This window comes from Athalia rosae, chromosome 1, assembly GCF_917208135.1.
Source record: "Athalia rosae chromosome 1, iyAthRosa1.1, whole genome shotgun sequence".
NCBI lineage: Eukaryota > Metazoa > Arthropoda > Insecta > Hymenoptera > Athaliidae > Athalia > Athalia rosae.
Window position 1 is genome coordinate 12,329,252 of NC_064026.1, and position 14,341 is coordinate 12,343,592.

The 14,341-nt window shown below is 46.3% G+C and overlaps 1 protein-coding gene across 1 annotated transcript; it reads right to left on the reverse strand.

Annotated features, from left to right (window-relative positions):
* Window positions 1-2,726: 2,726 nt before the first annotated feature.
* On the reverse strand, window positions 2,727-4,132 carry LOC125502246. The gene is made up of 2 exons (XM_048660288.1): window positions 3,976-4,132; window positions 2,727-3,862 (listed from the first exon to the last, which is right to left on the reverse strand). Exons 1-2 carry the CDS (start codon window positions 3,988-3,990, stop codon window positions 2,855-2,857), a joined length of 1,023 nt encoding a protein of 340 aa, XP_048516245.1. The 5' UTR covers window positions 3,991-4,132; the 3' UTR covers window positions 2,727-2,854.
* Between the last annotated feature and the right edge of the window lie 10,209 nt (window positions 4,133-14,341).

Genomic DNA, 14,341 nt, shown 5'->3' on the forward strand with positions numbered 1-14,341 from the left:
GTGTACACACACACACCGAGGCAATGCCCGTACGTTTATGGACTGTTTAACTATTTTAAAACAACTGGATAATAAAATAAGGCGTATATCCGTGTACATACGAAGGAGATAACGCCGGCAGACGCGAGGCAAAGACTTACACTCGCGGGGTTTATCCTCTTCCGGTTTATACATGTACATATGTAGGCTAGTGCAACGCGCCACGGTAACGGCACCGGCACCACCGGCACCACCGGCACTTCTAGGAATAAACCTCCGCTTTTCAATTATTAATACCACGTCCCGTACATGCCGAGGGTAGGATACGCCACGTTATATACGTACCTCCGTACAGTGCATACGGCGTAGGTTACACACAACGTTGAATTACGTGCACATCTCGCATCTCTTCACGATTTTCTATTCATTGCCGATTGTTAGCTGCTCCATAGGAGCTTCGACCCTCTCTGCCCCTCGATTCCTTCTCTCTCGAGATAAATGAGATTTCAAAAATACAAAACGATTCTCCCGTGCATCGCTTGAACTCGAACCCCCGTCGTTGTAGCACCGACGCGTCGGTCGGGGTACGTACGTAGCAGAAAAATACGAAGATTTTCATAATTGCTAATTCACCGCGGAACAATTGGATGTATTTTCTTGTCGCGAGTGTCTCCGTCGCGACGGTACGTTCGTTAACGAACCTACGTCAGATCGTTCAATAATGCAGAACAGACGGGATCGTCCGGTTCGTCCTTCTCTCCACGTCGATCGCTCCGAGAGGATAATTGATAGAAAAAGGCGGCGTGGCGTATTTTGTCGAGTTGAGGGCGGGCGGGCGGGGGAGCGAATGAAATACACGGCGAAATAAAAGTGCTTGAATCGCGGAACTTCCTGCCAACCAAAGCCGTCGGAGAGGAGCATCGCGACTACTCTTACGGTACCTACGTAAATTTTGGCGGAGTGTTCGCTTGGCAGCGAGAAAGAATCCTTGCATAATGCGATGGGATTCTTGCAATAGCTTTGCATCATCCTGCAGCGGAGATCCTCGAATTTCGGATCGAGAGAGCAATAATTCAACCTCGCAACGGCCGCCGGTGGCCGGAGAGGGACTTCTCGCCGCGAGGATATCTCGCCGGTCCCGAATCCTGACCAACGCAATTTCACTCGAGTTACGAATATCAATCGAACGAACCCAAACTCGGGGTAGTGCTGGCTCAACACGAAAACGAAACTGAAAATAATAACGATAACAATAATAATCGTAAGAAAGAAAAAATATATGAAAGATATATACGTGGGTTTCGCGTATATATACGCGTATACTCTACGCTACCGGCGCATCGGTAGTTTCGGATTCTGGATCGATACATAAATGCCGTGTTATTCGTTTTGGACGAAAGGGCTTTGTTTATTATCTCCTCAATCGAGAGGATTCCGGAGGAAATTTCCCCGACAGTTATATCGGCAGCAAGTTGGTGTACTGACCGCATCTGTTCTCTTCCAGGATAATTTTCTTCTGTACATCCCGCGATGAAATTCGAAGGATTTTCCGGGTTTATAGGATAGAAAATCGGTAAAGTCCTCGGCCCCCCGGTCGTAACTAGGAGTAGAGCCTATACCGCCTCGCGCGATTAGGAATTCGATTTAATAAATCTTCCCAGTCTCGCGAGTTTCACTATTATATATACTTCTCGCGGTCCCTGCGAACGCGAGACGAGCGATACGCGAACTTTAAGAGCACGTAGGAATCCACGTAATTAAGCACATATATACGAATAAATTTACACCACTTATAAATCTTTCCAATTAGATTAACGGTCGCAATTACCGTCTCGCAAACGTAATCATCTACATACCTTGACTCGACCCGCTGAGATGTACCGTGTACATATATTTATACCTGTAACCAACCCTACCGACAAATTCACTCGCCCATTTATCGATATAATTAGCGGGGCGCCAAATTATAGCGATCATAATTGATCACAGCAACAACACAATGAAACGTGAGATGAATCGGCTCTGTAACGAAGTATTGCATCTCTGTCGCAGGGTGACGAGTGGATCGCGTCATTTTCCATGGATTCCTGTGTACGTGGATTTCGCGGAAAAGGATAAGAAAGTTCCGGGTGTCCTCGGGAGTATGAAAGAAGAGGGGGTCGGAGAAGCCTGGGGAAAAGGTTCGGTGCTAATTCGACGCCTACCGAAAGTCGTAAAATAGCGCGTGACTCGGAGCCGGGAAGTCGAAAGATCTCCGGGAGGCCTTGCAGGGTATACCTATTAGGCTAGAGTCTCGAGTACAGGGAATGGGCACGTACATCTTCTACGGCTATAGATACGATTACGTTGAGATGGCGGTCGGAAACTGGAGGAGTACAGAACTGCGGGAAAAGCCATATCCGGTTTGGTCTGAGCGAGCTAACCCGGCACGAAGGGTTTTCGTTCTTCATTCTACGTTCGGTTGAACCACCTAGCAGTCGCCACTCTCTCTCAAAACTAAATTAAAACTTTTAAGTTTTAACTCAACTTCGCCCCGACTTCGGATAAAAGACAAAGTGAAACTGCCGGGTAATACTTGAGCACGTCCGTTTAACTTTTCTCTTTTTTTTTCCCCCAATTTTTTCCATTCTCTTTTTTTCTCCTTATAATTCCTGAAGAATTTCCGCTACTACCTTGACAGCGATCGACGATAAACCGATCGAGTACACGGATACGTGGGATGTTCAAGAAACAATAGTCACCTATAGTTTCGTAAGAAAAAATAAAAATTCTATATTTGCGCAGAGTTTAACATAAACATTTTACTAATTGAAGAAAAAAATTATTTGGTTCTTCTAACGATTCACGAACTGTGCCGTTCCACGCATCTCGGCGTTCACCACGATTTGGCTGGTCGGTTGTAACTGTAACCTTCGCTAACGCCGGAACTGACGCGCTGAGAGTAACTCCCCTGTACACCAGAGTAGCTCGGACTCGCCCAAGATCCCGACGACTGAAGTCCGGAACCGGCGTACCTCTGGTTATCGTTGTAACCGTTGTTGGAGGATCCCAACGCCGAACCGAGACTTCCCTGCCTCGCGTAAGTTCCGAGTCCGGGGGTCTGACTCGCGGCGTACAAAGCGGCTGCCGAAGGTTTGATGTTGCCGTTGTAGGCGTTCAGCCCGTTGTTGAGAGCCTCGATCACGCTGTAGGGAAGACGTTCTCCTCCGTATGCGGACTCGAGGCCGTAGTTCGACTGTCGGAGAGACGCGACGTACGGCTCGGGTACTTGGAATGGAATCGCAACGCGGGGGTAAGTTACGCGAACCGCGTGCGGCACGAGGACCGGTATCGGTCTGTCGACGGGGACGGCGTAATGCTTGTTCACCGGTACGGCGATCGGCTGCGGAACCGCAACGGGAACGGGACGGTTGTGTTCAATGGGAACGTACTGTGGCACTTGGACGGCGACGTTGCGGGTTACCTCGACGGGTTGAGCGACCGTTACGGCAACCGGAACAACGCGGTCGACGACGGCGGATGAAATCGGCCCCTCCGGTCCGGCGATGGACTGGGCTTGAGCCCTGATCAACCCTGAATTCAATCCGGAGTCGAGGGCAACGTTGTTGTAAACGTTGTCGTTGTAGGCGTTGTTCAGGGCGGCATTGTTAGCGGCGTTGTTCAATTCACCGTTCAAAGCGGCGTTGTTGTAAGCATTGTCCAGTGCGGCGTTCTCGTAGGCGTTGTTCAATCCGTTGGAGATCCGTTCGGCGTCCGCGTATCCGTTTGACAATGAGGAGTAATCAGCCGCGGCCGATGCAGCGACCGCGTCCAAGGAGGGGCTCCTTTTCTTGTCGTTGCTTTTCGTCTCCGAAGCGATCGCGGAAACGGCGAGAATGCAGAGCTGTAAAAATTATTCGAATATCACAATTGAGAAATGTCGATCTTCGGAAGATCTGTCCGGAGTGTTTGTATTCGAACGGAATCGACTCGACGGTGATTTGCGAGACAACTTACCAAGAAGACGCGCATCTTGTGACTCGATTTGGCGGACGCTGGAAATCGAATGTGTCTTCGTAGTGAAAATTCACGGTTTTTATACTTAAACTCGAGCGTCGGATCCGAATGTGAGGAGGACCACTTTCACTGCGAGCGAATGTCACATCCGTAATCCATTATCGGGACCATCCCATCAAATTCTCATGACATAATCAGCCGAACCACCGGACGACGGGATCGACCGGTGGGGATAACCGACCGTTGACCAGCAACCTGAGACAACTTCGAATCGAAGCAATAGACCGGTTATACCAACTCCGATTCGACCAAGTTTCTATTGCGCCGTTCCACCTACCGTTGTCGCGAACGAGTCGCTTCTTCCTCCGGCAGAATTTCCTATTCGATCAACGAAAATAACGGAGCGAGTGAATAACTCGAAGCTCCGCATCTAGGCTTCGGTTCGTGCGATATGTCGCGGTATGGTAACGGGAGAATATGTACGTAAACGTCATAAAGCTAACTGGATCGCGGATGTACGTAGATCCGAGGTATGGATAGTGGGTGTGCGAGCCGTAAAATGAGCGGATGGTAGACCATGCGGGATGCTTGTTAATTTGATTTACTTATTCAGAGAGTACGGAGCCGAGGCTGCCCGAGCCGCAGCAGCCAGCAGCTCTCGGGGTGAATAGTTTATTGAGATACGTAACTGCGCGACGTATAGACCGTTGAACAATTCTTTCAACGCGCATCGCATTCGTGCGTAGTCGCTGCACTTGCTTCCCTTTATTATCGTGTTACGTTCGGACGAAAAAATATGAGAGAAATCGATTTAACTCGGCAGGCAAACGCGGACCGAAATGTGCCAAACTGACTAGCTTAGAAGCGGCTTCGCTGTTCGCCGCGCGTTTTCATCGATATTTCGAAGCGACGATATGGGATTATCGAAATTTGTGTCATGTGGCGAACTAATAATGAAATTCGCCGTCAGCTTGACGAGCCTGTCGATCCCCGAAAGCATCACCCCCCCCCCCCCCCCCCCCCCCCCCCCGAGCCCTTGAGATCAGCCACGTTGAATAAACGCAAACCAACCCGCTTCTTCTTTGTCTTCTATAGATCGTCGAGCCCCCGCTCGCAAAGTCGCGCATCCGTGTGAGGGTTCCTTCTCATTCCACTTTTTAACTCACAGCGCCCGCTCTGCACTCTGTGTGTTTAGCCTCCTGATTTCTCACCCTAGCGAGTACACGAAACGACGACGTCGGCCTGAGGGAAAAAAACAGACCGATATATCTGCGGAAAGTCCTGAAACTGGAGGAGGAGAAGGAACGATAAAAAGCGAAAACATCGCCGTAAAGGTTCACCTGTGCGAAACGAATTAAATCGCGCACAAAGTGAAACACGCCGATTCTTCTATCTCATGAGTGTGCACGTTCGCTTTTGTCGACTATTTTTTTGCCGCTAATTTTGACGAGCCGAAGAGATCTAAAAACTTTTAATTCGATAGCGAAGGTTTCGGTAGACTGACGTCAGTCTGTGTGGGTGAGCGAAAAATTTTATCCGATCTCGGAGTTGGCGGAGATCGACGACGAACAGGCAGATCAGAAGACTTATTGAAAAATTCCGATATTCATGAATCGTGGAGATTTAATATCAGCTTGTCTCGAGCTTCGGGCGACAGATTTTATTCCTAAGGTTCCAATTTTATCTCATCGTAAGCTTCAAATTTTTATTATAAGAGCCTGGCACTCGAGTACGCGTTTCAACGGTTTTACTGAATTTTAAAGCACGATTTTCCACATGGTATTAAGTTATCCACGCGGACGTTCTCAGTCGTAATACCTGTCTCAGATTCTGACAAAAATCAGTAGGATCTCCGTCAATTTGAACTTGAATTCGTGATCATCGGTTCTCCGATTCGCAACACTCGTCACCAAATATGGTCGCGTTGCCAAATCCAACATATTGTCGAACGACTCTGTGGCACGTATGGGGGAACGAGGAGGGGATAATGGAAATGAAAAAAAAAGGTCGGAGCAACGAAAAAATATAAAGGAAATTTGTCGGTTCAGCGTGGCGGAACATAAAATGATTCGCGTACGCCAAAAGTCGACCCGGAAGTCGCCTCGTAAATGTAAGTTTACGAGAGTTGTCTCTGAAATGCAACGGTGCGGCAGACCGCCGCGTGACAGAATGACAAAGGCAATTTATTAAAAAGTTTAACAATAAATCGTAACCTCGGGTAAAACGTACTCTTCTGTTGGGAATCCTCATGAAATTCTGCACGTACAACTAGCTGGTAATGCAGAGCGCAAATGAACCAGCAAAAATCACATCTCTCGGGTCTGCAACGCCGCAGCAACGACCACGTGCTACTGCGGCAACTTATATTGACTACCTCGTTATCCTTTGATTTCAAAATTTTCCCCACTCTTTTCACCGACGAAATATTTTCACCAACCACAATTAATCTTTTGTCAGATAATGGGCACAGCTACAGACAGCAAATCATGACTCGCAAATTGAAAGGACAACGGTGAATTTTTAATAGATAACAACTCCGACATCGTCGTACGTACAACCGAGTGAAAATTTTCTCGATAATAAATTCATCCGGTTTTATCTTCGTTTTTCAAAAAAATCGTCGAGACTGTATGAATAACTGGCTCCCTTCCGGCTCGCCGTTACTATACCTTACAGTATGGCGTACGTTACACACTTACTATGGAAGTATTAATTATTGCCGAAAGCTGATGAGCTGGAAACTGAAGAGTAACGAAGTACAGAAACGGAGGGTGAAAAAGTATACGAAGAAGAGTGGGGGGGGGAAAAAGGATCCGGAGGAGGAGAAGAAAAAAAAAATAAAAATCGAACGATAGAAAGACGGAGCGCCAAAAGTGTCTATGGCTTCCGAGTTCTATGGCAAAACTTAAGTCTCTAACGTAATACAAAGTTGAGTATTCGCGAGGCATCTGCACCAGATATAATTTGAGCTTGGGTCGATCGATTGATTGGTACCCTGTACTCGTGCTCTTCTTTTTTCTCCGTTATTTTTCAGTTCTCGCTCTCAACCCCCAACGGCGTAAAATATCCGAAGCATAGAGCGTGTGCGTAAGGTTTATGCATTTTACGTGGACGTGTGGCGAGGTATAAATATGCGACGCGAAAGTCGCGCGTCGCGACGCCTCGGTGCGTTTCGTCTGGCCCGACTACCGCTAGTACTACCGCGGAGGCGTCGTTTCCGCGACACCCCCAAGATAACCCCCGTGCCCCGGGGGGCCCCTCGACCCCAGAAATCGATATAGGTACGGCGACGTGGCACGTGGCGTAGTATCCTGCCCTTGCGATAGAGGAGGAAGAAGAAGAAGAAGAAGGAGACGATGGAGACGAAGAAGAAAAAGAAGAAGCGAAATGCAGGGCCACGACCGCTTCGCGAGAGAACCTTCGAATTCGATCGCATTTGGCTCTGCGCGCAACCCTTGCGGACGGTGGTTCGCTTCGACCCCCTTATCAAACGATTTCTCCCACGGCTTTTTCTCCTCGTTTTATTCTACAATTCTTTTTACTTTATCATTTTACCTACAGCGCTGTAAAAAGTAGACTCGAAGCAGCAGTTCTTACGTACGTAGAAAGCACGTTTGACTTAAGCGAGAGTACTTCTTTGAATTTTTATATCAGCTACAGCGGGTTAGCTTCCCGCAATCTGACCTTTTTCGCCCCCTACCACCCATATTTCCTTCGACTATAGCGTCGTGTCGTATAAAGCCATCCGTTTAGATGTAAAAACGGTGAATCGATGAACCGAAAAGACAGGTAGATTGATGAAATTTGCTTTCATCGAACTACTCGTATTATACCCGACGACGTAACAAAGCGTACGTATTTTCAATGTAAATGCAATGGGATTGTTCCAACAATCGCGTAACGATGATTACCGAGGATCTCCTTCGAACTTACCTATCGACATTCTAACTTTGCGACGCGATCTTTACAAGGACGAACTCCAATTCGTCGACGTTTACGTCCGTTACGAAGTGAGGCCAGGCCGCGTACTCCGCCGAATTTGCTGACTATCGATGACGTAATTATATTCAAGGGAAGATCGATCGAGTGCCGGTGCTCAAAGAGATCTCGAACTCCCTAATTGCGTTAAATCGACGTCGTTGGCATATACTACGAGTACGCGGTAGAAGGTAGCGCGCGGAAGCGCCTCCGAAACGCTAGATTTTTGTGGAATTGTATATTTGTAAATGAAAAGAAAAAAAACAAACTACCAGAAATCGACCGACGATGCTTGACCGGGATACGACGATGCAAAAATAGATGCACGAAAAAATCGTGTTCTCGAGCGATTTGAACAACGGCTGTTCGAAAATTCATTTCCGGCAAAACATCGTCAGCCGATGTATAATCTCGTTGACTAAATTGACTGCAATATGACATCCGATTAAACTGTCGGTCGTTTTATAATTTTACCGATAATACAAATTGCGATTTAACTTGCATCGATAGCTTAATGATACAACGACGGGCGTCTTTACCCCTCGGGTGAATTCGCGGGACCCCAATTTCGAGCGGGTCTTTATAAACTAATTGATACATACCTACGTGATGCCAGAGGCCCACGCGTAGCGGGTGTTTGGCTATGGTGTACGGAGGAGCGAAGAGCTGCTTCTGGTGTTACTACAAAGCGTGGATCGGTACGCGGTGGGGAGCCACCCGGGACGCAGTCGACGCTCACTTACCAAGGGGAAGCAACCGCCTTAATATAATAAATAACATATAATTATTATAGCACTCCATTAGCGCTAGTAATTATGGAAAGGGTGCCGCTGCCGCTGCTGCAGTTTTCGCTTTGCTATAAGATTTTGCCTGCTCACGCGCGTTCTGTACCGTGGTAGGACGATAGGTATAGGTATACCGTACGGCCGGATTCTCCTCTCGTCGTCCCTTTGCCAAATTTCCTTTCCTCCGCTCCTTTCCCTCCGCGCCATCCAGCTGCCTCGCGTTGTATAATTTAAAATGACTTTAAATATTATCAATCTCCGTTAAATGATAGATTATCCCCACCTCCGGCTTAGCGCGGCGCCGCGTGGTCTCGAGCGCGTATACTGTACGGAAAGCGCTTGCTTAACTTGTGTTACGCGAACGGTTGAATTATTCGGAAATTTTCATTGGATTCGATTTATTTATCGTGAAAATAAATAAAGATTCATTTTGTTTTGTCTCTGTAAGTGTTTTTTTGTACGTATCGCGGGGGTTGAGAAACGGTAGGCCATAGTAATTAGTGAAAAATCCAATTAGGAATATACTTAATTAAAAAGACTCGTCCTCCGCAACGGCAGCGTTGAACCATTGCCTCTATACCGAATATACCTAATACCCGCACTAGCCACCGAAAATTCGATTTTTTTTTTTTTTTGTTTCTTTTTGTTTTTTTTCAAAACCAGACCATATATACGAATAAACGCGACGGAATTTAATTATGTGTACGATATATGCGGAGAATTATTACATTAGCTTTCTATACCGGGTGTATAATCTAACGTAAATTCAACGTATACAATACACCTGTGTAGGCTTTGCACATACACGCGCGCTGCAATATTTTCTATATCGTTTTTGCATATTTGTTTTGTTTAATTTATTTTTTATCCCTACGTAACGGATCATATTTCCAGTTCTCCACCCATGCGTACGGAAAGCTAAGTAATTGTATACGCAGGTACCGCTTATCGCATCTCACGTCTCATTAAACGTCCCGTAGTCATCGTTGTAACTCGAAATGAGAAGGAATATTTTACTTTTGTAGGCGTATTATCCAATCGGAATACGCCGAGGTATTCATATTCGAATAATTATGCATATTTTCCTTGGTAAATTTGAGACGTTGAAATCTTGATTTTGGAATAATTTATGGTAATTGGGTTGCCGTTCGATTATGTATTTCTCACGCATGCCCGATGTAGCATCTTGTCCAGCGCAATTGAAATTTCAACCATCAAAAGCAGAGAAACAACATATAGGATGAAATATGATTTCATCGATAGTGATCCAATTTCATCGATCAGGTTTCCACGTTTGATACGAAAAAAATTTTGCACTCATCGTCACCGACAATATTAAATTATCCCGAATGAAATGCTGCGTTTATTTCAGGCGATTTCACACTCGTACCGCTACCGACTGTAATCCTGTGACTTGAAAATAACGATTTAGAGAATGTGCACGAAGAGGCGAAATCACGGAGTTGGTACCTTTTTTTCCAACAGCTTTCCGAATTCGTTTTTGGCACACGGCCCGGTACCAAACCGTAGAAGATCGAGCTGGCCAAGAGTTCCTAAGCTTCGGAAATACAAGATGGTATATATGTATATATATATATATATAAAGAGAGAGAGAGAGAGCAGGAATTCGACTGTTACATATTTGCCGGAGGAGTATAACGTACCTTAATCCTTGTAATTCCTGGAATCCCAGCGGCACCGCGAGTACCGCCGTTAATTTCTCTATCGCTTTTCGAATTTACTCGGTATCTATAGTTGTCGTATTATATTATCATTTGATCGGATAGATTTTATTTTATAACCACATCGGGAAGTACACGAGCTGTGGCGAAATCGCAATAAATCGCCATTCTTTCGCCAACTCCGGCAGAAGTTGATCCTGGAAAATTTTCATGACGGGGGCCGCCTCTTTTAACAGGTATCGCGCAGTTGGATCAGCGATCGATCAGATGGATAGAAAATGGTCGTGCTATGGAAAAACAAGTTTCAGCGTCGTATTGAAAAAAAGAAAAAAAAAAAAATTCCTCTAATCATGACCATTTTCTTCGAAAGGAACTATAGCTGCACGTTGTTCCACGCGCTGCGTGTAGTGCAACTGCGGAACTTGTCGAAGCTCAAATTACGAGATTATAATAACCAGAATGGAGCGTCGACGAGCTATACGCTACCCACCCCGTAACATCGATTTTGTAAACAGCTGGAGATACGCGGTATCGTATTCCCTTGAAAAATTAAAATCATCGATCAAGCTATCATCTCGCGTGAATATAACGACGACGTAAAATCGAAAGCACAGCGCGGGTTCATCAATCAGTGTTTGACATGAACTCTGTATACCCTTCTAAAAATAGAAATGAAATAACAACAATGTCCGAAAGTTGTTGCAACATTTGCTCGACAAAAAATCGAGAAAATGAGAGAATTCACATCGCCGATGCGTTTCCCGATTGATTCTCTTTCCCGAGATCGGAACTCTGTTGTTTATTTTACGCGCAACTTTCGCTCGTTAGAGGAAAATGACGGATGCCCAATTATGGCGGTGTCAAAAAATTATCAACGATTAATTACGAACGGTTTCAAGGATAACCGAGGGCCGCGCAAATTCGCGACAGCGAGGAGTCTTAATAATTCTTGGACGATGCGCGATAATGATAAAAAGCCACGGCAACAGGGATACCACAACAATAATTAAAAGGAGTAGCCGTCATTAGCCAGTGGGTTCGGGTGTTGTATCGATTCCTGGTCTCCTCGCGGCGTTCGTGCCTCTACTGCTGCCGGTGGTGCTGCTGAGTAGGTATCGTGGCAATTTATCGCCGAGGAACTCGACTCTAATTGCAGAAAGACCAGACCAGCACTTCGCGCCGCCGTCCCCCACCACGCGACTCGTTCAAAGTCGTGAACGTCCGAGGGGCTGCGGGTCGGTCGCCCCGAATTCTTCCACCCTTCAATTTTCAACCGAACGAGGAATTCCTGTCGCTAACCCGAACGCCGCGTCATCCGATGCATCCGATGCAGTTTCACGGCGAACCCCGAGGGGGATAGAGGGGGATCACACCTCGCACGAAACTGATTAGGAATAGAAATCCGACGCGGTCGGATATTCCGCGAGTCGTTCTCAGCGCAGTCGTGCAACGCCGACGAATCTTTTGATTTCTCTGGAAATGGGGCGATCGGAAGGAGAGGAACGGATAACTTTGCGGGTTTCTGGATCGGAGTTGGTTCGGAGGAAATCGAAGAAAGAGTAAACAGAAAATAGTGAAAAAAAGAGTACACGGCCGGAGTATTCCGACTTTTGAAAAAGGAACAAGGCCGAACCAACGTTCGACCGGCTTTAATAATATAGTAGCAAAGTCTTGGAAGGCAGGAAAGAGAATGGGATTCCCTGAGCTCGTAGAGACCGCGGCGGCCTTCGTGCAGCCCCGCGAATTCACAAATCTTTTTCCTTGGTTGAACGGAGTAAGAAATGCAACTCCCCACAGGGGATTAATTGCACCGTAAAGCGGGGATTCAAATTCGCGACTCAAAGAAACGCTCCTCCTATTCCGGGTACGGTATTTCCGCACCCCAAGCCTCTCGGGAAAACCATTTTCTCATAAGATGCCGCCGTACCGCGCTCCCCCTATATATAGTCTTCTATGCTTTCATTTTTCCCCGGATTCCGGATGACTAAGCGACGCCGTTGTAGATTATTTGCAATCAGATTCTGTAATTGATTTTGGATCATCTCTCTCGATCGCCGATTCCGCGCGTTGCGCATTCCATTAAAACTCTTCGCGGTTCAATTGCAATCAGATATCCGTTTTACCGTCCGAAACTACCGCTACTGCGGCAATAGCGGCAGGATGAAGCGGAAAACGAACTAGACGTGTGAATTGTGAAAGCCAAGCAAAAGCAATTACTCTCGAGTATCCCCTGCGCACGGTAGGAATAGGAAAAAGCACCTCGTTCGACGCTTCGTCTTACACCGTCCGTGCCACCGATGGAACTTCAAATATTGCTGCAGGCTCTATACGCTTCCCTGAAAACTTTTGCATCAGAAAATAGTTTCCGGTACCAGAATATCCGTGATATACTTGTAAACTTTCCGAGAAGCATTCCACCACTTCTTACCCCGCCAAATAACTGTGTTTTCAGATCTTCTTCTTTTACCGTCTCGCGTGTACACACGCTTACACGAGTGCGGCGGCCGACTACTTCGTTCCGACGCAAAGTCTTCGTTGTTTGTCGTTTCTTTCTCCTTTTCTTCAGTTTTCCTCCGGTCCAAGTGCGGAATTCCCTCCGAATTATAACCTTCCTAAATCTCACTTTATACACATCGGTAGTTTCAACGACATTTTCATTTAGCATCCAATATAACCGGAATGGAGGAACAAAAAGGAGAGGGAATAGAAATAAAAGTGGGCGAAGAATTCCGATGGCGATCATTAGGACTTCGTACACCAACTCCGGAATTCACGGGGGCGGGATCCGACTTCAAAAACAGTACAGCAGGCAGGTATGTACGTGTTATGGGTGATAAACGGACAGATGCGGAACCTGTGATTATGCAGTTTGGAAACAAAAATATCCAAATACCGGCAGTTCGAACTGTTTTATTTATAAAATTCCCGCCTCGGGAGCTCCTTACCGTCGCAATTTATCGTCCAGAAAATAAGACTGCTCGAGTTCTCGAGTGGATTTTTCTTCTATTTAGATTTTTATTGGCGTTCTTAATCTTTTCGTCGTTTTTGTCTCCGGGCTCGTCCTCCTTTTTTCGTTTATATTTTCGCTCTTCTAAATCTGCCAGGAATTCAGGTTGAGACTCGATAAATCCCGATCAGGTATATGGCGAGGCGATGCTACTTCTTCGGATGGGATTGAAGGAGCGGCGCCTGTAGGAGCGACCTTTTACGACGTCAATATCTGCGACGAGCTAAAGGTGGCTGGTGGCTCTCTTACCATCCGTCGTAAATCACGTTTCACGGCGGGGCCATCCCTGGGCATCACTCGACCTTACTCTACGACCTCGAACTTTCGATCCACACCTTCGTACCCCCCACTAAATCGAATATCCCCCGTACATGTACGCGAGGCCTATTGGTTCACCGATCTAAGAGTTCGCTTTCCCTAATTTCTCCGATATCATGATACGCCGCGAATTCCGTACAACGGAGTAGCGTGGATAACAATCATTAAAATTATTGACTGACAATTTTTCGTTTTATACGAATCTCGGTAGGTTCGAAAACTGTAATAGGCTTTTCAGAGATTGATCTTTCGTCAGCTTATGCCCGCTATGAGTAATAAATTGGACGGCTGCGTCGAAGAAACCGGTGACTCTGATTTTGGCTGTAAGAACCTAATGTCCAGAACCTTGTTCGAAAGACCGGATGCTCCTTGTGATGTTTCATTTGCGCGAAATTTGAAATAGCTGATTTCGCGATCCGAATGCGAAATAGTCGATTTGTTAATCCGAACGACGAATACGAGCCACAAACTAATCGTTTGATCAGAAAAAGTTAGAAAGTTTTCGTTACATATATTCCCTGCCCAGAATAATCATCGCTCCCTGATGTCATCTTTCTAGGTATGAATTATTTTACATAATTTTCACTTTATTACCA